This window comes from Benincasa hispida, chromosome 11 (assembly GCF_009727055.1).
Source record: "Benincasa hispida cultivar B227 chromosome 11, ASM972705v1, whole genome shotgun sequence".
Classification (NCBI taxonomy): Eukaryota; Viridiplantae; Streptophyta; class Magnoliopsida; order Cucurbitales; family Cucurbitaceae; genus Benincasa; species Benincasa hispida.
The window spans coordinates 60,865,775-60,889,033 of NC_052359.1; the positions used below are offsets into that span (position 1 = coordinate 60,865,775).

The following is a 23,259-nucleotide window of genomic DNA, read 5'->3' on the forward strand; positions in this document are numbered from 1 at the left end:
TCGAGTGTCCTTTGCCAAATAATTGTACCCCAATCAAGACTGTTGTAATAGTCTCTGTCTTCAACATCTTCAAAAAGAGTACGATCGACAACAATCTTTTCGCAAGTTCTTGTAAGGACTCCTCACTCCATACAACTCGCTTATCTCGCTCTCACCAATCTCGTTCATCTCAGTCTCACCAATCTCGCTTATGTCACTCTCGCAAAACTCGTTCTCTACCTTGTCTGACTTTAAATATACCTTCTTCATCCTCAACCAATGCAGAACACATAAAAAATACATCGAAACCCAAAATAAAAAACAAATGTGACCGATTAAACCCCGAAACCCACCTAAAAAAATGAAACCAACCTAAACAGACGAAACCAAGAACTTTGTAAACGAAACCAACCTAAATAGACAAAACCAAGAACTTCGCAAACAAAACCAACCTAAACAGATGCAACACTACATGCAAAACGAAAATTAAATTCACTTACCCAAGAACTTCGATTACGGAAGTAAATGGATGGTGGTTTTGTAGAGCGAGATTGAACGACACTACACGAGAATTTTGAGCGACTGGGACAACCGTTGCGTTTGAGCACACAAGTATCGTATAGACTGGAGGAGCATTTTTGTAATCTCATATCGTGATGACGTCAACAGAAGATCAATTGTTAGTTTTTTTTAATAAAATTAGGTCATTTGGCATTATGGGCCGAAATATTAGGTCATCGACCCAAATTTTTCATAAATGAAAATGAATTTTTTGAAAAATATATTTTTTTCTCAAGTGAATCCAAAACAGACTTAGAAGCATTTTTTTTTCTTTTTTTCTAAAGCAAATTTAAAGAATAGGTTGAAAAAATTTCCCCAAAAAAAAAAAAAGAAAAGAAAAAAAGAGAGAGAGAGAACTTTGTAGGGAGGGTAACTTCGTCCAAATTTGGATTTTTAGAAATTGAAGTAATGGTTAGGGCATTGAACAAAATTACAATTACCAGACCTTCAATCCGTTTCAGTTGGGAAATTCTGGCGATCTCTCAGGTCCCAAATGGTTCGAATTCGATACTAAAATTCACAAAACTTCAACTTTACATCCAAATTTCTTCAAATTCTCACTACCAAAATCCCAATTTCACTGTTCTTCTTCTTGATCTGTGATAACATTCAGAAACCGCGGTGAATCAATCTCAAGCAACCCATCACACAGCAATGCAGAGCATCAAACAGCTCCATAAGCAATCCAGCATCAATCACCGGCGGGATGAAGAGGTTCCGCCGGCTCCAACATCGCCATATTCCCCAAAAGCTCTCAAACACCCCAGATCTCTCCCCAGATCCATCAACTACCTCTTCAGAGAGCAGAGACTTCTCTTTGTTTTTGTCGGCATTTTGATTGGTTCCACCTTCTTCATCCTTCAGCCCTCGTTGTCCCGTATTGGCCCCTCTGAAGCTGGTTCTGCAATTCGCAGATCGTTTTCTACAAGTTTGACGAGCAGGGACCAGGTTTCGGGGTCGGGGATATATGGATTCGGTAAAACAGGGGGAAGAGTTCCCGTCGGTATTGGGCGCCGGAGGTTGAGGATTGTTGTCACCGGTGGAGCTGGATTCGTGGGAAGTCATCTTGTGGATAAGCTTATTGAAAGAGGGGATGATGTGATTGTTATTGATAACTTCTTCACCGGTAGAAAGGAGAATTTGGTGCATCATATGGGAAATCCTCGATTCGAGCTCATTCGACATGACGTGGTTGAGCCAATTCTTTTGGAGGTGGATCAAATCTATCACTTGGCTTGTCCAGCATCTCCTGTCCATTACAAGTACAATCCTGTCAAGACTATTATATCCTTTTTCCAGTAGTTCCATTTTCAGATTCTTGCTTTTCGTGTTAGCTATCGTTGCATTTTAGGAAGAAAGTTTGCTGTTAGAATTATGATGTTTTTGCCTGGACATCCTTGACTAATTATCACAAGACAAATGTAATGGGTACCTTGAATATGCTTGGCCTGGCAAAGAGAATTGGGGCTAGATTTCTACTCACCAGTACGAGTGAGGTTTATGGTGATCCACTTGAGCATCCTCAGAAGGAAACATACTGGGGAAATGTAAACCCTATAGGTAAAAAGTGTAGTTTTGATATATACCACAAGCATTTAGTAGAATATTAGCATATTGAATCAGAGTTATAATTTTAAGAAAATAATTTAATTATTAGGCGAGAGGAGCTGCTATGATGAAGGAAAGAGAACAGCAGAAACCTTAACAATGGATTATCATAGAGGTGCTGAAGTCGAGGTAACTACTCTGACGTTTAGTTGTATTCCATTAGCTGCTGTTAGGATGCTTGCATTTAACATGAAGAAAAGGGATTGCTGTATTTTTTATAAGGATTAATCTCTTGCAGTTTCCTGATTCATTTGACAATTGGTAAGATTTTCTTTTTGCAGGTTCGAATTGCTCGCATTTTTAATACGTATGGACCCCGTATGTGTTTAGACGATGGGCGTGTTGTCAGCAACTTTGTTGCACAGGTTAAACATCTGACTTGACTTTTTACCCTTCTCCTATTTCAAGTTTTTGTTTGGGATCTGATTGTGATCAATGCTTAAAATGTATTTTGATTTTCTAATGCTCTTAGTAATTGTTCAGGCCATTCGCAAACAGCCATTGACTGTTTATGGTGATGGAAAACAAACACGGAGCTTTCAATATGTCTCTGACTTGGTATGCCATATTGACTTTTGTAATGTCTCTATGGAACCTTTATCTGCGTAGCATCACTTAAAAATATTATTGATGCTTTTGCATTCTTCTGACTTTGTTTGGGACTTACATACTGCGAATTGCCTTAGCCTTGTTGGATGACTATATATTGCCATTCTAGTTAGTATGTTTTAAGAATCTAAGATATTCAGCATTTCATTCAATGCATTTGCAATCTTCACCCAATTATGTTGATTTCATATTTCAAGTGGAAATGTGAAGGCGTAAACAGGAAGATTTAAGACAACTCTCAAATTAGTTTGTAATTTACAATGAGTTACATTTTCTGGTTCTATTCTGTCTTTGGATCTAAACTAGTTAAGATAGATGCTTGTAATTATCTATTTGATCTGTTATTTCTGTGGTTACCACTTACTATATATGTAAGGGCATAAACTGAAAACTTGGCTTCAAAGAGGCAACTCAACTTCTAAAATAAAGCATTATTTAGTGATTTAACGAATCCCTACTGAGGACCTTGAATAATCTCCCATGGTAGGTTAATGGACTGGTGGCACTGATGGAAGGTGAACATGTAGGGCCTTTCAACTTGGGTAATCCAGGAGAGTTTACCATGCTGGAGCTGGCCCAGGTTTGTCTTTCTAATTGACTTATATATAATACTATTAGTTATTATATATTAGTATATATATATATATATATTCACGAATTTTCAGGTCATTTCCAGATCCTTAAAAAGGGGTTTTAAGTAATACAATCTTTGTTGCAAACCGTGTCCAAGTATTTCATGGTCACTCCTCAATGAGAGGAGAGGGAGAGAGTTTCTATAGCAACAATTTCAACTTTTTCTTTTACATGTTTATATAGGTTGTCAAAGAAACTATAGATCCAAGTGCAACAATAGAGTTTAGACCAAATACTGCTGATGATCCTCACAAGAGAAAACCTGATATTAGCAAAGCAAAGTCATTACTCAACTGGGAACCCAAAATTTCACTAAGAGAAGGACTGCCTCTCATGGTGAGTGACTTCCAGAAGCGCATTTTGAATGAAGATGAAGGTAAAGGTTACTAATGAAGAAAATTACAAGGAATGAGACATAGTATGTATAGTGAGAAGCATCTGAATCTTGTTGATTCATTCATTCGTTGTCCAAATATCCTCTAAATTCATCTTCATCCCACTATAGGAACACAAAAAGTTTTTTGCTCTTCATTACAAGCTTGAGTGCCACATCCCTATTTATTTCTGTTCTTTTCAATGCATTTTATCCAATAGTTCTGTCCTGCTGGTGAAAAGGTCTTTCAGGCCAATTTTTTGTTTCCTTGACCCAGCATGTGATTAGGCTACCTGAAGTTTGGTTGTTAGAAACAGACCGATCTGTTTGTATGGGCTTCCAGTGTCCTCTTTATCTCTGGGCTTGTCATTTCCACTTGCCCCATTACACTACATATATGTATCCATGCAAATAAACATCACATACATATATTGTATTTGTCGATATGAGTGATATGATGGTGTAGAACTGTTTCTTTAAAGTTTTGCTTCACACACCCATCTAGTATAAATTTACTCTTCCAATTTTGAAGTTTCTTTTGTGTTTGGTGAATGATTGCAACCTTTTTGTTGGTGCTGCTGTGGTTGCCACAAGATGTGATTGTTGCTAGGTAGGAGTTGAATGTCTTCAATGAAAAGCTAGCAAATTCATGGAGCTTTCGATTTGAACTCCCTATAATGTTGAATGATATGTTGTTTCAAAATTAGCCATATGCCTGGAACGTGCCCTCGGTATCCAGGGGATGCAAACCGACCACCATAGAACCCTGTTCAATAAGTGAAACAACTATAGTCGTTGACTTATTTAAACACAGGCTGCTACATATGCTTTTAGTTTTTCCTTCATGTTAGTTCAAACTTTTACCACAGTGAATTGAAGGTGAGTTCAAAGGGAAATTATACTTGCCATGCCATGTATATGTATTTCTTGTGAACAGTTTTTGTTCTTCGAATGGGTTCTTGGAAAAAGACAACTTTAGATGATTAGACATCTGGGGATCTGATTCCAAAGCATCCTAAATCCTTTGTTTTCATGTACAAGAATCCAATTCTATCCAAAGAGAAAGAACAGATTCCATTCCAAGAGAAAAAAAAAAAAAAAGTGAAGAAAATGGAACAAATTCTAGAAATGGTTTTAAGTTTTGAAATAACATCATTCTTATATTCTATGTAGACCTACCATCTCTGTATAATTTGTGCATTTGACTTTTTCTGCATTATGCTATAAACACATTTGAGATACTTATGAAGGTCTCCTTCCTCAAAAATTGTGAATAGAGGGTCGTCGATGCTTCAACCGCGTAAAATTACTGATTTCATGTTGTAATTACAACTTGAAGCGATGAATGTACTAATAAGTTAAATTAGCATAAACCAAGCTTTCATTATTGATATAATTAAACAAAAAACCAGCATGTTACCTCTTTCATTATTAAGATATTTTAGCAAGTTGCGCTCCATTTTGCGAAGGGTAAAATGACACAAGATAATTGTTATGGTAGTAGAGTAGAGAGATGATTTTAGAGTAAACAAGAGAGAGAGAGAGAGAAGTGGTAGAAGAATAAAGTGGACCAAAGGGTAGGTTGACATTGAATGAAATGGAAGAGAGAACATAAGGAATTGATTAGAGGGTTTAACAATATATTGGTAAAAATGGGTTGGCCAAAATGTGAAGAAAAGAGGATGCAAAAGAAAAACAAGCCAAATTCTATCAGCATCTGATTCCCATCATAAGCTACTGAAAGGGAACTCCATGGCTTCATATTAGAAACAAAGAAGAAGAAAAGTAGCTTTGGACTACTTAATACTTTCCAACACCCAAAAAAAAAAGAGCGGGGGTTTGAACTTCTTCTAGAATCCCTCTAATGCTTATTCATTAAGTGATTATTCCCTATTTTGCTGTTTGGATTTGTATTACCGTTCCCATGATTTAGATTTGACCTTCATTTTCTTTTCTGATGGGAAAGAACCAAGCTTTCTTTGCTTTGAGTTTGATTGAACCTTCTGAGTTCTGATAATTAAGAGGAAAGTAATGTCAGATAACAGATTCATTGAAACATCGACAAACATGTCGAAGACATTACTATGCGTTTTTTACTGCATATATGATGTGGAAAGAAGATGAATTTACAGACAATTGTTTAAAGTGTAATTGCAAGCAGACAGTTGCTGCTGTGATAGAGCATTAAACATTGGAATTGAATTTTTCTGTAAATTTCATCAGAAAGTTTTCATTGAATAAGACATGAATTTGTTGGACATATCAAATAAATTCTGCAGGCTCAGGCTGATAAAAAACATTATAGTTCCCTGTTATAATTTTACATGTTTTTCTTTTCAACTGGAGGATTCTGACTGCATGATTTATTTGGTTCAGTATCTATTTCCTCTTTGAGTATTAGCCAAATAAAGTGCTCTCAATATTTTGTTGGGAAAAATTCTTCATTTTTCAAAATGTAATAAGAATCAAACTGTTTCTCTCTCTCTCTCTCTCTCTCTAAAGAGATCTGCTTAAAACCAGAAAAGAACAAAGGCCTATCTGTAAAAGCTTTCATCTTTCTCTCTCTCCCCATAGGTTCAGATTCTCCCAACCATACCATTTCTTTCTCTTTCTCTCATAAATCATTGCCAAAAGATGAAAGGCATAGATATATTCTGTGAATACCAAGCTTCAATAGCCATATGAGCTTAAGCATGGAAATTGAGCAAGCCTCCTCATCTTCATCGTCCTCCTCCTTCCGCTCCTCGCCCGTTATTCAGCTCGGTGGCCGTGCTCTCGACCGCCACAACCCCATCATCTGTGATGGAAGAAGAAACATCACTGCCCCCAACACTCTATTAACACCTCCTCGAGATTTTTCTCGACCACCCTTTAGTCCCCAACCTCACCATCAACTCACAAAGAGCAAGAAAAACTCTTCAAAAGCCAACAGAAAAACCAAGACCAAAATCCCATCGGTGAAACAAGAAAATGAAGAGAAAGAAAGTTCTCTCAATCTTCCATCTACTGATATTTTGAAGAAAAGCTCCTTCATACCCACTGATATTGTTACAAGGAGCTTTGCTAAGTTGAGTGATCTGGTCGCTCCTCCTCCTCCGCCCCTGGCTGGATCATCTAGATACCTACTTGAAAGTGATACACAATCACAATTTTTCGATGGGTTGCCAGAGATCGACCCTGTTTACGATATCGTCTCGGTTGATGATTACAAAGAACTCAAAACTAAGGTAGATCAAGATGAGTCTACTTCAACAACTCAACCAACATTGTCTCAGGAGCCCAAACCAACTCCTACCAAACAGGTTTGCCACTTTGCTATACCTTTTAGTGATCAAGAAGTAATATGACAGAACATGATTATGGAGGATAAAAGAAACAATTGCAACTACTTTTAATATTCTATAAGGTAAATGACTTTCTTTTTAAAGAGAAATGTTTGCTTTTGGTTTTGTTTGCAGGTTGTTGTGTTGATGGTGTCACTGCACTGTAAAGGTTGTGAAGGGAAAGTTAGGAAACATCTTTCAAAAATGGAAGGTATACTTCAGCTTCCTTAAAGAATATGTTTGACAATGTCTTTAGCCCTTTTGATAACACTTGTAGAAAATGCCATCTCTTCGGACATGTTTTTGGACATCCATTCTTAATCTGTCTTTTCTTTCTTAGGATTTGGTGCTTTTACTAAAAAAAATGAAACTTTCTCTAGCTTGACATGATTGAGTATCGTATCTGTTCGAATGTTTTATTACGATAAATATACACTACGATAAAGGGTTTTTTTAACCCAAAAGGATAAATATTAGAAAGAATTGACTTTAAATTTTGGAAGCAGGAGTTACATCCTTCAACATAGACTATGCAGCCAAAAAAGTGACAATAGAAGGAGATGTAACACCAGTGGGAGTTTTGGCAAGTGTATCAAAGCTAAAGCATGCAAAGTTTTGGACTTCTCAACCGCCAACTCCGCCACCGCCGCCGCCACAGTCACCACCATCCACCTCGTTGACTGTGGCTTCGACATCAGCCACTACAGAAATGCCAGGAAACCAGCTTTGACTAATCATATCTTATGACTGATAAAGTTTGAGTTTACTGTACATCTAGTTTAAGACTGAACTTTGATGCCTTCAAAGATGGAAAAAGGTTGGGATTCTAGAGCATGCTGTTGAGAAGTTTCAAGTTAATTCTCTTTTCCTTTGTTACTTTTGAAGTTTTAAGCTGAGTAAGGTAAAGAGTGGCATCTTTCAAGCAAAAAACTATTGGGAATTGGATTCCCCATGGTTTTGCTGTAATATAATACAACCATGCCTTTTTGATTCCCAAAGCCTTTATTATCTGATGAGGTTTGTTTTCTCCGAAAATATTCCACAGAATGTGGTTCTTTGAAGCTGTTCAAACCTTGGTAAGAGTAAAGTTTCAGCCTAAATGATTAAATCCATATTAAATTATAAGTTTATTTCATAAGATTATTTAGTTCCTGTTATTTAAAAAGAAAAATTGTTGGACAATTGCATGATCCATAAATAATACACAATTTACAAAATAAGTAAAAACCACCGTTAAAAGTTTAAGATTCTATTAGACAGTAAGAGACCTAAATTCAAGAATTAAACTTGTAATTTAACCTAATCTTAAACATTTCTTAATAACCTAAAACAAAGTTATGACATAAGTCAACTCAAAGGGATACCTTAAGTCCAGGTCCAGCTACTAATCAGCATAAAAACTTGATTTTGACTGCATTCTTCTAACCTCACTTGCAAAATTAATCATGAAATGGACGACCTTACTTGAACAGGTCTATTCTATAGGTCGTACAATTGTCCTTGAGTTCTAAAAATCATGAAATGTTTTTTTTTTTTTTTTTTTTTTTGGGGGGGGGGGGGGGGGGGGGGGGGCGGCTCCTCATGCATTAAGTTTAAAGGCTTTATATCTTATTTCGACATGAGAGCTACATCATCTATAAATACATATCAACTACCTCAGTTATGAGTTCATCTACCATTAGTCTCTCGATCTCCTTGCCTATTACATCAACATCATACCCCAACACTAACCATTGCGTTGTCCTCCCCACCACTTTCTCTACAATGTCTTCATCTACTTTCTTCACTTGCTTAGCTAGAAACTTACACAAATTATTGAAGAGCTCTTCACTATGCCCTACTTGAATTGTTGGGGGCCTTATCCATGGATAAGGGTCAGTGAATTTTTGGTAAATATCCAATATTCCTAAATTTATACGGTCAAAAAGTAGCTTTCTTTCTGACCTTGGTTGAGAAGACCAAACCGCATACTTCTTCTCGAGCTCCTCAAATGTAGAAGGATCAACAGGGCATTCCAGAGAGTGCCACATTGCAATGAATATGTCGGGGTCGGTATCTTTAAAAGCTGAGTTCTGTAAGATATCAGTTAGATATGAAAACTCCCAGTTATCTTCAACTTTGCAAGCATATCTCTCCTCTGGAAACCCAATGGAACCTTCCACTCCATCTTCATCCCTCGAGATGTGCTGTGTTTCTTCAGATTCAGTGAAAGCTTCTGTCTCTAACTTGAGTAACTTGAGTTGCATTCGAAGCCCTGTATTCATCACACAGAGGATAACAAATTAAAACTTACCCAGCTTCAGAAAACAGAAGATAGTTGAAACCATAAGATTCTAATCTCTACAGAGGCCTGGCTAGTCATCATTTCAGAACACTTGAGTTAGATCATATATAATAACTTTGTACTTCTCAATTCTCAAGATCATATTCATCTTTTTTTTCTCGTTCGTTCTTTTTCGTCTCTGATGAATGAAAATTAGATCACTCCATTCAATAATTTTATGTTTCCATTTTCATCCTTTACAACTCAGCCAAATTTGGAGAACTAAAAAGAAAGGGCAACTATTGGACCACATGATAATCAGAAGAGTCAATGGTATGACAAGAAGATACAAACATCTGCTTATAAAGATGAAAATTGAGTCAAACAACTTGTACTGTTACAGATGAATACCACCCAATTTCACATTCGATGAGTTTAAAAGCAAGGCAGGTACAACCTGAAGTTCAATTCAATATGTTCATGGTTTGAATAATATCATACTTGAATAACAGGCAGAATATTAGAATTATTTCAAACTTAGGTTGATTTCATCTGCCAGATCAATTCAGTAAATGCTTAAAGGAGAGCATAATCATACGTAATTACCATGGAGGTCAGCACTGAGACTCTCAAAGCAGTCAGAACCAGGCGGTAGATCATCTGTAAAAGGAGGTTCCAGAACGGAAACTGGACTGGGCTGATCAGCCTCCTTTGAGCTTACAGGAGATTCTAATCCAGATATAGATTTCAAATGGAATGAAGTATCTTCAGATCCCTCAGGCGACAATTCCTGGATATAAAAAAAAAGTTTTAGATTGGGGAAAATTGTCAATGCAGGATTTCATGGTTAAAATATCCTGAAGTGTACAGTGAGAATATTTTAAGACAAACCTTAGAGATAAAACAATCTTGATCCCCAGAGGGAGAAATATCTTCTACCACTGAATGAACCGACAATTCCGGTTGAAGTTCCTCATTAGAGGATACAATCGCCTCATCAGATTTCACTCTCAAATCCATCCAACTTTCGAGAACATGAGTTTGGTCCTTCACCGGGAAATGTGTTGATTCTTCAACAACCAGCAGATTCCCATCGGCTGGTTCATTGTCTTTAAAATCGCTGTCTTGATTCTGGCTAGTGCAAATCTCCAGTACAGGGTCGTTAAATTCCTCAAGTGAACAGATAGAACTATGAGATTTCCTTCTCCTATGTCTGGAATTTCTGTGGGCTATATGTTCCCTTTGGCATAAATTCTCGCTAATTGCCTCCTTTCTTTCCCACTTGAAGGCCTCTTTTGGTATCACAAGTGGATCCATCCTCAGAGATTTGGATTTTGTTTTAACAATCTCAAAGGCAGTTGATGAGGCAGGAAGAGATCTTGACCTAGATAATTTCTCTAAGCAGATGTCCTTCCAGCCATCCCTACTACTTATGCCAAAAGGTACGATGCACTGGTCATTAAAAACTTTGCCGCCAGATTCTCCTCGATACCTTGGTTCCATATATGCAGGTGTACTTTCCTTCTCAGGCATGGCAAGCATCTCTGCCAGTGTGCAACTCCTACTAACAACACCCGTCTTATGGTAGTCACAAGTAGTTTTCCATCTTTCTGATAGTCTCTTCTTAGCCTCTGCACTCAAGGATGACTGTTTATAACGGAATGATGAAGACCGGCGTTGACCATTTAAGCCAAACATATCGCTGGTATTGCATTTCCCAGCCTCTAAATCATTCCCAATAAAAGGACTTGCATTCCTATCATGTCTTGCTATTCCAAGAGATGAACTCATGGAACCATATTCAAAATTTTCTCTCACTTGCCTAGTTTTCTTGGAAACTTCTTTAGAAGATCTAACCTCATGACTTGATACCCCTGGATCGTCATCATGGTTCTTCGTTCTCAAAGTTTCCATCCCCCTGATCTCTGTCCTTTCAGATTCTGATGGCTTTCTACAATCAGACTGAAAAGCATGCGAGGATGATATAACACTGGAAGAATTTTGTGCCTTCCCAAGATTTGGCTTCAAAACAACAATTCTTTTTGGGAAGATAGACATTCTTTCATCGTCCTCTAATTTAATTCTAGAACTTTCAACAGGACATTTTGCAACATAATTAGAATCAGAGGGGCTGATATGACCGCTACAATGTTTGCGAGATTTTCTGTGCTTCTTCCGTGGATTTCTCCTCACTGACTTCCTACCAGAGTCATGGCACCCATGATTCTCATCATCTGATGATTTCATAGATACCGTATGAATACAATTAGAGTGGGGAAGAACATCATTTATGTCAAGAAGATGCTTCATGAATAGAGAATCTGGCTGCTGAAGATATTTCAGTAGAAGTTTCTTGTTTGAATCCAGTACTTCAAGGGCGTCATGAAATTCCTTGGAACCCTGTAGCTTCTCGTCAGTTACAAGACGTCTGGCATCCATGAACTTCTTATGAATAAATTCCATCTCTGTTCGAGCAGGCTTCAGATTTGCAATCTTGGGTACTGAGAAACTGCTGCTTCCTTTCATCGATGTTTCCTGTACCTCAAAGACATCCTTAAATTTTTGCTGCTGCCTTGAACTTCGTGCATACAATTGATTGTCGTCAGATGCAGCACGCCTTTGAGATTTTTCAGGTGATACCGTCCTCTGCGAATGGTTCCCTGGCGTCTTCTTCTGTTGTTTATAAGACGGCCGATGCGGCACTGGCATCCCATCCAGACCCATCAATTTGGCAACGGGACTGGGTGACCTCCTGGATTCAGTCTCTTTAGACATTTCTTCTGCTATTACGCTTGCCTAAACTAAAGAACTTCCAATTCAACTTAAGCGTGGACTACAATTTTTTAAATCATTTTACCAACCATCACTTCTGTTTTCATTTTGACTCTACAGAATGACCAAAAACAAGGGAGAATCAGCTAAATCAACCTGATGTAGGAAATGGTATAAACCATATTACATAGTTCAACCAACATGTAAGGTAGGTAAGTGAGAGCATGGTGCATGTAATCTGCTCCTGTTGAGATTTGAATACTTGGCTCTTTCCTGGAAAATGTGGTAAACAAGGATGGGGTGAAGGATCAGAGAAATTTTTTTAGTTTTTCTGTTTTTTTTTTTTTTTTTTCCGAAAAGAACAAAAAGAAAACCCAAGTTTGAAAAATGTAATTTCAGAGGATTTATCAGGGAATCGAGTATTGCAACGAACAGAATCCAATGTTTCAAAACATACCAAAGATTTTCTTTTTAAATTTACAGGAAATATTTAAATTAACAAAAGGACAGAAAAGGAGGTAAAGAGGAGCAGAGCAAAGGGAGGGGGGAAGAGTTCACAAAAACAAAAATGGAATTCAATTTAAAGGTGAACTTCGGAAAGTACCTGGATGGCGATCACTTTTCCTAGCAACTTATTTCACGCGCCTCAGTTACATCTAGAAAAATTATTGAAAGAGATGATTTTATAAAGAAAACCCTACAAAAGAATAAAAAAGTGGGGAAAAAAAGTCAAAAAGTAACTTCTTGAAAACCTGCTTTAGCAAAGGATTCAAGCCCAGGCAATAACTCCAGAGACTTGATATTGCAGACAAACTGCAACAGACAACAGTAGAAACACCAATAAATACATATAAACAAAAATTCTTTCCAATTACTCAATTCTTTCTCTTGCCAAAAGAAAAAGGTGAAAGTACTACCATACCAATTAGCCAGCCATAACATGAAATACTTGGCTTTTCAAATCACATTATCAAAGCAACCAAAAATCAAGCTAATGGGGTTGCAACTTTCTCAGTTTCATTAGCATTTAACAGCAAAACAAAATAAAAGCCCCCAAACTTCCAGCTGAGAAACTTGTGGCACAAAGCTAGAAACGAAAATTCTCGATTAACGTTATACCTCAGTACATTCAACAGAAGCACAAGAACAAAGAAACAAACAAATTCATTTCTGTACTCTTTTCCTTTCCCGAAATTTCCTCAAGAGCCAAATAGAAAGCACTCAACAAAGAAACAAGAAAAACTAACCGAAAGACAGACTTCTCGATTACGTCGTCCTTTCAAAACAACTGTTCACCAAGCTTACACAAGTGATTCCCGTGACCTTCTACCTATTTTGTCGAAACAGGTCGAAGCTTCTCTACTTCACGCATTAAAAGCACTTTCTAAATAAATGAACAGTCAACAAAAACACATTCGAAATCCCCGAGAGTACCTCGAATTCCACCACAGGCAAATGAAGGACACCTTTCAGTCTCAGATTCAGAATTCGGTACAATCCGGAAATCCGCAGATCGTGAGATTCGAAAGAACGGTAAATAAGGAATGTGCGTGGGGTAGTGGAACCGGAACTAACCCTAGCCAAATCGGAGATACGGAAATTCCAGTCCGGCGAATCGAGACGGCGGAGCACGGCGGAGGAACCGATTAAAGAGAGAGGAAAAAGAGAGAGAGTAATGGATTTGAACATTTAAATTGGTGAAGGATTGAGAAAGATGAGCGGCAAGTGGATGGACTGAAAGGCCAATTTGGCCCAAGAAAAATGTCGACGTGTCGGAATCTTATGCCGCCATGTCGACTTTTGGAACTGTCGTAAAAGGAAACATAAAGAAATTGGAAGGGTAATTATGTAAACTGGTGATAGGGGTAGATTTGGAATTCGTTATATTTAAGAAAAGGGTGAATTTAAAAAAGTTTGGTAGCATGAAGCATCTTGACTTTTGTATAATTATTTTAAAATTATTTATTGTTCTTTATTTTAAATTTTCTATATAAAAAAATTATTTGAAATTTATTCAATCAACCCTCTCTTTTTATATATATATAGGCGTGTAATTTCAAGGATGATGAAAAAAATCGAGAAAAAAAATGACTCAAATCATCCTCGTAAAACTGTTATTAAAAAAATTTTCTTATTAAGTATATCTGAACATTTTGAACTTTAAGAGTTAAGTATCAATTAAAATCAATTCAAAGACGATTAAATTTATTTTTCCAAAGTTCTCACTTGGTAGCAAAATAAACTATCACATAATTTTTCTTAATTGAGCAGAGAAAAACGATAAAAAAAAACAAACAATAAGATGAAAAAACACTCCTTAATAAAAAGAGTTATACTTCATTTGATTATTATAGTTCTCTAATTTTTAGAGACTTTGATGTAAACCTTAAATTAAAAATTACCTTTAATCCCCAATAAATAATAATTTAGTCATTAAACTTTGGTTGGTAGCAACTTAGTTCTTAAACTTTTAATTTTGTAACAATTTATCCTTAAACTTTAGTTCGTAGCGATTAATTCTTATATTTTAAAATTTGTAACAATGTAGTCCCTATCGTAGCAATTAGTGTTGAAATTTAATGAAATTTCTCAAATAAATAAACGATAAACTAATGAGAGACTCAGTATGTTTATAATATACAAAGTCTACATCATAAAATAATAAAAATTGACATCTAATTTTGATAAGTTTGTTTATATTAGGGACTAAATTGTTATATATTATAGTTCAGGAACTAAATTGTTACAAAGTTAAAAATTACTGGATATTTACAAACTAAATTTATTGATTAAATTGTTACTTTCATAAAAATTTAGGGATGAAATATTTTTCAACCTTTTAATGTTTTGTATTAATACTGTTTTTATGAAACGATAGAAAAAGCCAATTGAATGATGTAAATCATAAATAAAAATAATTTAATAGAAATAGATCTTCTTTTATTATTATTATTATTATTATTATTATTATTATTATTATTATTATTATTATTGGTTGTTGCGAAGTACGCCAATAAAGAAATTAGGGAAGGCTTTGTGGTGGAGTCCCACAATGATACAGGCACGGCTATCAATTATTTCTATTTTTATAAGTTACTTTCATATCTTAACAAAATATAAGGTCAATTCTCAAGATTTTGGAGAAAATAAACTTTCATCTCCCACATATTTTGACTATATTCACAACATAAATGTCTAACTTTACTAATATACAAATTCTAGATATTAATAAAGTGAAATTGACCACGTAATATCTCTAAAGATCGAAGGTTCAATTCCTCACTTTACATATCTCTCATTTTGAGATGAAATAGTGTGAAAATAAAAGTTTTAGATGGTAAAAGAATAAACTCATATCGGTTAGTTTTGAGGAGAAATAATGTAAAAATTTAATAGAAAAACTTTGAATGAGGTTAAAAAATAAATGCATGTTCTTTTTTGTAGATTTTTTAAATTCAATCTCTTTAAAAATTAAATTTTCACATTGAAATAAAGCTGGAAATTGAGAAAAAATTAAAATTAAGTAGCATATTGAAAAGACTTCATTGTCCGACGACATTAGCATGTGAAACTATACAATGGTATGTAATCAGGACTATAAAACTAAAAAATTTAAACTGAACTAACGTAGCTAATTTCAAAAGAAAAAATCAAAATTTTCTCGAAATTTCAAGATTTATTGAAAATCTCATCAAAAGTGAAGGAAAAAAAAATTTGGAATTTCGTCGAAATGGTAAAAAAATAACAAACAAAATGTTCCTATTGAAATTTCAAGACTGATTCAAAATTTTGATGGAATTTTTTCCATATATCCCATCAAAATTTCCGTTAGAAATGAGATAATTTATGAGATATCATCATAGAAGTAATTAGATATATTTTAATAATTAATATTTAAGTGCATCCCTGAACTCACCTATATTTATATATTTCACTAAATTGTCCAATCATAACTTTATCAAGTGGCACATTTTATTTTTTCTTTTGGAAATATTTTGATATTTTTTTAGATGTACGTGATGAAAAAGGGTGCACAAATATAAATAATCATTCAAATATTACCTATTTTGATTGGGTAACTAAAAAGAAGGTAGCATGCATGAAACATGGACAGAGTGATGGGATATATATGACAACTGAAGCTTCTTTTGTTTCCTTCCAATTCATTCACTGCTTCTACATACATAGAGACAGAGAAAGAGAAACATTGCACAAACAACAAGAAGTGCCATATAGAGACAATGACCTAAGTTTATTTGTCATGTCCACTTAAAATCTTACCATATCATCACAATAATGCATAGAAAGTGGAAGAGGGGTTATTTCATTACTCTTCATAACCTTTTGGTTTCATCACTAATAGAATAGGGAATGGAACATTGAGGCATTTGGCCCATTGACTATTGTTAATTTACTGGTATTTAATATGTTCGAATTAGTAAGTTTGTGTTCAACGTATAGAATTATAAGATGAAGTTTTACGATAATTATGAAAAGTAAATTAAGAGAGGAAATTTGAGTTACTTAATAAAGATAAAAAGTGTAAAAAGATTAAAAAAAATGAAGTTGCTCGATAAATATGTGAATTTCAATAGTGTTAATATTGAAGTTGAGTTGTTTAGACCAATGGAAGAAGTTCGTGGGCCAAACGGCTTGTAAACTTTTAATTTCATATCCATCAATTTGAAAAAGTGAAAATAGATCCAGAAATCTTTATTTTTTTTAAAAAATTAAAGATAAGAAAAATAAATCATAAGTCTATTAGGTACATGATTAAAGGTTCAAGTACTTATTATCAATGATTGAAATATCTATCAATATTTCGATGTGTCTATAAATCAAAAGGTTGTGCATCGATAATAAATATTAATCAAAATCTCGGATATCTTTTATAAACATACATAGAACATGAACAATCATTATATATTAATCTTGATATGAATATGAAACTAATAAGAAGATTTATAACCTAGTTTAAAAGTAAAAACAACTCACTTATTAATTTGAACATATCTTTCTTTATATATAAATTTTATTATTTAAAGAATATTCTATTAATACTAATCTCTTATCAATATATTCATTAATATATCTATAGAATTAAAATATCGAATCAATTCAACGTCAATATAAAGTTGCAATGACCTATTTGACACAAACCTAAAATTTTGCAATTTAATCAAGTTCTTATTAATGTTGTTGCGGAATCAATACAACAAACCACACCAAAAGGGAATGTTCGAGATCTTTTAAGATATAAACCAAAAGTCTTAAATTAAATTTAAACACCTCAATAGAAAATTTACTATCTTAAATCCTTGGTTGTTTCTTGAAGCTGAGCTTTTATATGGGCAAAGCTTCCCTAAAAATTGAATAGGCATGGGCCACAAATATAATTATATAACAATTAGAACAGTTAAACCTATAAAATGTTATTAGAAAGAGGTGGGGAAAAAGCTTAATGTAGAAGACCCCACTTATTTTTCAAAAAAGAAAAAAAAAACATTTACAATATTCATTATGTCTTATAAGAGAACTTTGCATTACATCATTGGTGTTCTTTTAAGGGAGAAAAAATGACAAAAGATCATTGCTTAGTATCAAAGAAAAAAAAAAAAAAGTAACCTAAAAGAAGTGACAGATCCATAATTTTTGTTCAATGGACTGAATATAAAACTTCGTGAGTATTTCAAATTGAATCCATAAAAAAATATTTAATAGATCTCAACTTTCAATTTCATGTCTAATAATCTAAAGAAGTTGCATCCAAAAAGATTAAACATCTTATCACCATGCTAAGATAACCATTTTAATAACTAAAATGACTTTTTTTATATTAGTGTAAAAAAAAAAAATGCATTGAAGTGGGAGACTCAAACCATCCAGGCCTATGGTAAATTTGCACAACTACATGTAGTCTTATTACTACTAAAAAGAGGTTATATGAATATTTCAAATTGGACTTGATTTCTAAGTACAAGTAAGAGATTTCCACAAAATAAACAAAAACAAAAATCAAATAACAAGGCCATTTGGAAACAGAAACCACCAAAGTTGATGGAAGAAAGTTTTCACTAAGGCCACGTTTACCGAATTGCAATAAAAATTGGTGTAATTGTAATGAAATTCTATTGATGGACCAATCGTAATGAATCTGAATTACAAATGCAATTGGATTGTTTTTTATCGCGTTTACCTATAATTACAAATTCATCACATTTATCATTTAATCCTAACAGTAACGGTAAAAATAACAATAAATGTCATATTCATAATTTTTATACTTGTACGGAAACAAAATCTGTAACGATAATAGTAAAGATAGTGAATCCCACGTAATTTCCAAATATAATCAGATTGAACACCGAGTTTTGTTTACAGATTTGGAGGTAGATCCCACACCTCATTACAATTACGAAATACAGATAAACAATAACAAATGTAATCAATTGGAGTCCACTTTTTACTTTACCATGACGGATTACGTTCCAGTTACAATGTTCAAGAAAAAAGTTAGCAATGGAAGTAAATAGAGAAACAGTAAAATTATATTCTGCTACTTTCTAGTGGTGAGAATCTATCATTGAAATCCATTTTCAAAAATGAATTCAGATCTAAATAAAAATGCAAAATGTAGCTCCAATGTTTCAAATCTAGAAGGTACAAAAATTAAATGCAGATAATGTAGAAAGAAGAGAAAACTGTACATTTGAAATGTTTTGAAGGAGACAAATGTAGTGATAATGAACTAAAAAGATAAAAAGGTAAATTCGCCTAGAGTGGACTGGAGCATCATCTTTGAGGTCAAATCCCAGTTCCCAGCCATGGAATTTCGGATTGGATTTAGTCACCTTTTTTTCTTCGGATTATATGCGTGACAAACAAGGCAGTCAACATTTTTCCTTTCTATTTCATACAGTCGCTTTCTAAGCCAAACACACTCCGAATCCAATTTCAAGGCCATCCACTTGATCCTATGACCATGACATTAAAATTGTTTAGATATTTTTGAATCCGACTCTCAACCTAACTTGTGTTAATTTGATTTTTAAACTTTTAATTTTGTGTCAAATAAGTCTGTAAAACTTTCACTCTTGGGTCCAATACATTCTTGACATATTCTAAATTTCTAAAAAGTAATTGATCTAATAGATAGATTTGAATTTTATCTAATGGATCATCTACTTTAAATTCTATATCTAGCATGCCGTAATTTTTATAAAACATTGAATAGGTCAACAACCTATTAAATATGAAATTCAAAATTCAAGAACCAAACAATTTAGATCCCGTTTAGTAACCATTTGATTTTTTATCTTTAATTTTTAACCTATAAACACTCGTTCCATCTCTAAGTTTCATAGTAAAAAATTGAGAGAAAATATATTTAATTTTCAAATACCAAATTGTTACCTAACGGAACCTTAGTATTTCAAATTCTAATATTATACAAGGGTGCTAAACTCTAAATCTTAAACCTACATCCCAAAATCCTTCCCAATATCTACATTAAACTAAGAAATACAATCTTATATAAAACCTAAATTATCATACAAGTTTTTACCGATCATGAATATAAATGTAAAATGATAACAAAAAATTCATTGATATTTCCTATATGAAGCAATGAAGACGCACATGAAACCAGCTATGGATACATCTGAAGACAAGTAAATGTAGAGACCAACCTCTGTGTCGTATCCTGAGGGTAATTCTTGGCCTCCAAGCCTCCACTTGTACTTTACCTTCTGCAACTGCATGGTCCAGATGAATTAATGCGACATGACATAAATAAAACTGGACCTTCATTTTTAAAAACCCAACAAATTTTGAACACTATTCTCTGAGAATCCACATCAAACAAGTGTGTATGTATTTCACTTCAAAATGTAAAAGTGAAATGAAAAAGAGGCAAAAGTCCTTTCATGGGTGAAAATTAAGTTCAGTATTTAAAAGGGCAGATATTACGGGCTATGTTGTGCATGAAAGAGACATACAGCCACAAAAGTTGAAAGTAGGAGATGACCTAAAACATTCAAAAAGCAAACAAGAGCTCCATTTCAACTTTCAAATCTAAAGCCTTCCTTTTTGATAAAGTTAGGCATAATAATAAACACTAATTGGAAATGGAGCATAATAACAAGATCATAACGTAAAGAAAAGCCCTTGACACCGAGAATAAGAAAAATCACTATTAATAACGTCATGAATTTAATAAAAAAAAAATTAGAAACCCAACTTCTCACTCAATCTTTGGAATGGGAAGAAATGAACAAAAACTAAAAGAATTTGAAAAACCAGTAGCATTACAAGCAACACAATGAGCAACCTCAATCCCAGCATGGAGGCAAAATGAGAAGAAGACAACTCCCAAACACCTCACCAAAGCACCAATGTTGTCAACCGAATTTTTCACCTCAATGAAATCTGAAGAGCAGATGTTAATCAAATCCACAACCTCCCTAACATCAGATTCAACCACAATGGAAAGGGAGGCAGATATCAATAGAAGAAAAGAAAGTTGAGGCACTTAATAATCGCTTGGGCTTCCAACTTGATGGACCATTCTTGAGCAAACTTACAAACCGCGAAACGAATAAGAGATCCAAGAGAATCACAAACCACTCATCCCACTCCACCACAATGCTTCTCAAATTTCCACGACACATTGGCATTCAACTTCCAATCGGACTAATTTAAAGAGTAATCTGGTGTTTTTCAAGGGTCCTTTAAGAGTACTAAACTCTTGTGTACTAATTAGAAGTAGATCTAAAATGATCGATAAGAAGAAAGAAAACAGAACTACCAGTCCATCCTTTCATTAATCAGAACTAATGGCCCAACCATCAATGCTAGTGGAAGAAACAATAATGAAAGAAGAACAGCAATTCATTATATTCATCAGTCAGCCTATTAGAAAGAAGATACAGAGCTGCAGTCAAATTTAATGTCCAGCTAGTTAAGATTTAAAAAAGAAATTCAAAGTTCAAACTTACAAAATGATACACCTTTGAACAAGCCAGAAACTTATCTAACCGGATCCAAAACACATTGGTTTTTTTTCAGGGTTGTACATTTCGTTCACACTAAAATCCATCATGGATAGAGGAAGTTCACCTACTAAAAAGTACTTTGATTAGACATATGCAATTCAATACACCAAGGCATGTGCAGTGTGAAAAATGGGATCCAGAGAGCAACTTCAGTTAAACTACATTCATCAAACTCCATAACATGGGAATAACAACATATTTACCTTCCATCCCTTAATTTCAACCAAATTTGACAAAAACTGGAGCTAGATTACAACGATGAAGCAACAAAACCATCAGGCATAGAACCAGAAAGTTATGAAGTTATTATTAAAAAGACAATCAATTATTCGAAGCTGCTGCATCCCTCTCAAACTGCTGTACGAAATGCTTGGTTGCAAACATGTTTTCATCAAAATATTCTTTGTAGGGATGGTTCTTTGGAACAAGCCTTCGAAATATCTCAAATTGCTTCTCAGCCTCATCATTCTTCCTAAGCAGAGAATAAAGAATTCCCTGACACAAGTATGGCCTAAAATCCCTCGGTTCTTCCCTCTCAAGTTCCTGGTAATCTTTCAATGCTTCAGAGTAACTTCCTTCCATAACTTTAATCTGAGCTATCAAAAGCTTAAAATCCCTTTCCTCCGACTTCCCTTTATGTTTCTTGCAATGTTCCACTGCTTCTTCAATCCTTTTCAGAATCGCCTTCAATGAATCAGTATCTGATGTCTCTGTCAACATTACAAGCCCATGATAGGCCTCAACCTGAAAAGGATCCTTCACTAAAATTTTCTCAAACTCCTTTCTCGCCAATTCAGAGTTACCCACATGACTATGAACGTTGGCCTTCAACACTAGCCATTCTAAATCATCGGGCTCAAGTTCAATTAAACGGTCTAGAATTTTAACAGCTTCAGGAAACTTCCGAGCCTTAACTCTTACCTCCATGAGCGATCGAAGAGCTTCAACATCATTTGGATTTTTCACCAATTGTTCTTCAAGTACCCTCTCTTTTTCTTCATGAGAAGCTTCGTCCTCCGTCGATTCCTTCACAGGTTCCACCGTAGGCGGAGGAATAGGAGCTGCAATAGCACGTTTCCCGCAAAACCGCATAAAAAACAAAGCGGCGACCGCGGTGAAAGTAACGCAGGTGGTTTTGAGGATTGATGAGGAAATGGGGTCTAGAATTTGGGGAAACGAGGGCCTCGTCCGTCGCGGAGTTTGGAAAACTGAGTCAGAGGAGGACGACAGGGATGGGGAAAATGCTCTGATGGATGATGATTTGAACGACGGCGACTGTACTGACAGCCGGGTTCTGAAGCTAAGTTTAGATACTGGTTTTGAAAACCACGGTAAGTGGTCCAGGGGAAGGTGAAGGGAGTGGTGGCAGTGTTGCAGTCTCCCAAGAGAGTCCATGGCGACGGGAGAAGAAAAATGGGATTCACAGAGGTGTAAAACCCTGATCACGTTGCCCAAGGAAGAAGACGAAGAATAACGACGATGGGCTTGGGCGTACAGGAATCTCGGTGTATACCCGCTACGACGTCGTTTAACACAGGAAGAGAAAACCGCCAAATTCTTTGGCGCTCTTTTCAAAAATATATGTATTTGTGTAGGCCCATTTCTTGGCTCACAAAGTTTTATCTTAAACCAAGTTCTTGAATATTTTATCTTAAACAGTTTTTTTTTTTCTTTTATTTTTACTCTTAAATTTAAAGATAAAATATTTCCTCCCATTTCATGTCTTTCTTTTACCATATGTGGGGAAGTCAATAATATAATCCATTCCATTTGAAGTCTTTTAAGTTTTTTTAGTGTTTATCATTAAATTTCTATGCTATCTTTTCACACTTGTGTACTATAGCACTTGCCACGTATTAGAAAATCAGAACTAAACTTGGTAACAATTGAAAAATGAATAACAAGAGGAAAACAGTAGTAGAAATCTAAAGACGGAATAAATAAGAATAGGTTTCAAATCTTGTGAGGACTAAAAAGAGGATGAAACTGAATAACTCATACATCTTAAAAACTAGAACTTCAAACTCTTCAATAGTCAACTTTAACGCAATTAAAATTTAAATAAAATGATTTAATTTTTTTTTT

The 23,259-nt window shown here is 34.7% G+C and overlaps 4 protein-coding genes across 14 annotated transcripts; 2 read left to right on the forward strand and 2 right to left on the reverse strand.

The window, feature by feature from the left end:
* The first annotated feature begins 959 nt into the window (after nt 1-959).
* Nucleotides 960-4,297, forward strand: LOC120090421 (UDP-glucuronic acid decarboxylase 1). Its single transcript, XM_039048074.1, has 7 exons — nt 960-1,824; nt 1,953-2,100; nt 2,198-2,277; nt 2,430-2,513; nt 2,632-2,706; nt 3,245-3,337; nt 3,574-4,297. The coding sequence occupies exons 1-7, from the start codon at nt 1,195-1,197 to the stop codon at nt 3,778-3,780; spliced, it is 1,317 nt and encodes a 438-aa protein (XP_038904002.1). The 5' UTR covers nt 960-1,194; the 3' UTR covers nt 3,781-4,297.
* A 1,775-nt stretch (nt 4,298-6,072) lies between these two features.
* Nucleotides 6,073-8,147, forward strand: LOC120090422 (protein SODIUM POTASSIUM ROOT DEFECTIVE 2-like). The gene is made up of 3 exons (XM_039048076.1): nt 6,073-7,065; nt 7,222-7,297; nt 7,593-8,147. Exons 1-3 carry the CDS (start codon nt 6,445-6,447, stop codon nt 7,814-7,816), a joined length of 921 nt encoding a protein of 306 aa, XP_038904004.1. The 5' UTR covers nt 6,073-6,444; the 3' UTR covers nt 7,817-8,147.
* A 461-nt stretch (nt 8,148-8,608) lies between these two features.
* LOC120090419 lies at nt 8,609-14,017 on the reverse strand. Of its 11 annotated transcripts, XM_039048068.1 has the most exons (7): nt 13,556-14,017; nt 13,369-13,483; nt 12,874-12,934; nt 12,726-12,777; nt 10,241-12,394; nt 9,956-10,139; nt 8,609-9,340 (listed from the first exon to the last, which is right to left on the reverse strand). In XM_039048068.1, the coding sequence occupies exons 5-7, from the start codon at nt 12,122-12,124 to the stop codon at nt 8,721-8,723; spliced, it is 2,688 nt and encodes an 895-aa protein (XP_038903996.1). In that variant the 5' UTR covers nt 12,125-12,394; nt 12,726-12,777; nt 12,874-12,934; nt 13,369-13,483; nt 13,556-14,017; the 3' UTR covers nt 8,609-8,720. The 11 variants fall into 11 exon arrangements, with proteins under 11 accessions (XP_038903996.1, XP_038903995.1, XP_038903994.1 ...); XM_039048067.1 differs by lacking the exon at nt 13,369-13,483; XM_039048066.1 differs by having other exon boundaries at nt 12,874-13,483.
* A 4,546-nt stretch (nt 14,018-18,563) lies between these two features.
* LOC120090927 lies at nt 18,564-23,167 on the reverse strand. The gene is made up of 2 exons (XM_039048620.1): nt 19,810-23,167; nt 18,564-19,095 (listed from the first exon to the last, which is right to left on the reverse strand). The coding sequence occupies exon 1, from the start codon at nt 22,942-22,944 to the stop codon at nt 21,496-21,498; it is 1,449 nt and encodes a 482-aa protein (XP_038904548.1). The 5' UTR covers nt 22,945-23,167; the 3' UTR covers nt 18,564-19,095; nt 19,810-21,495.
* Between the last annotated feature and the right edge of the window lie 92 nt (nt 23,168-23,259).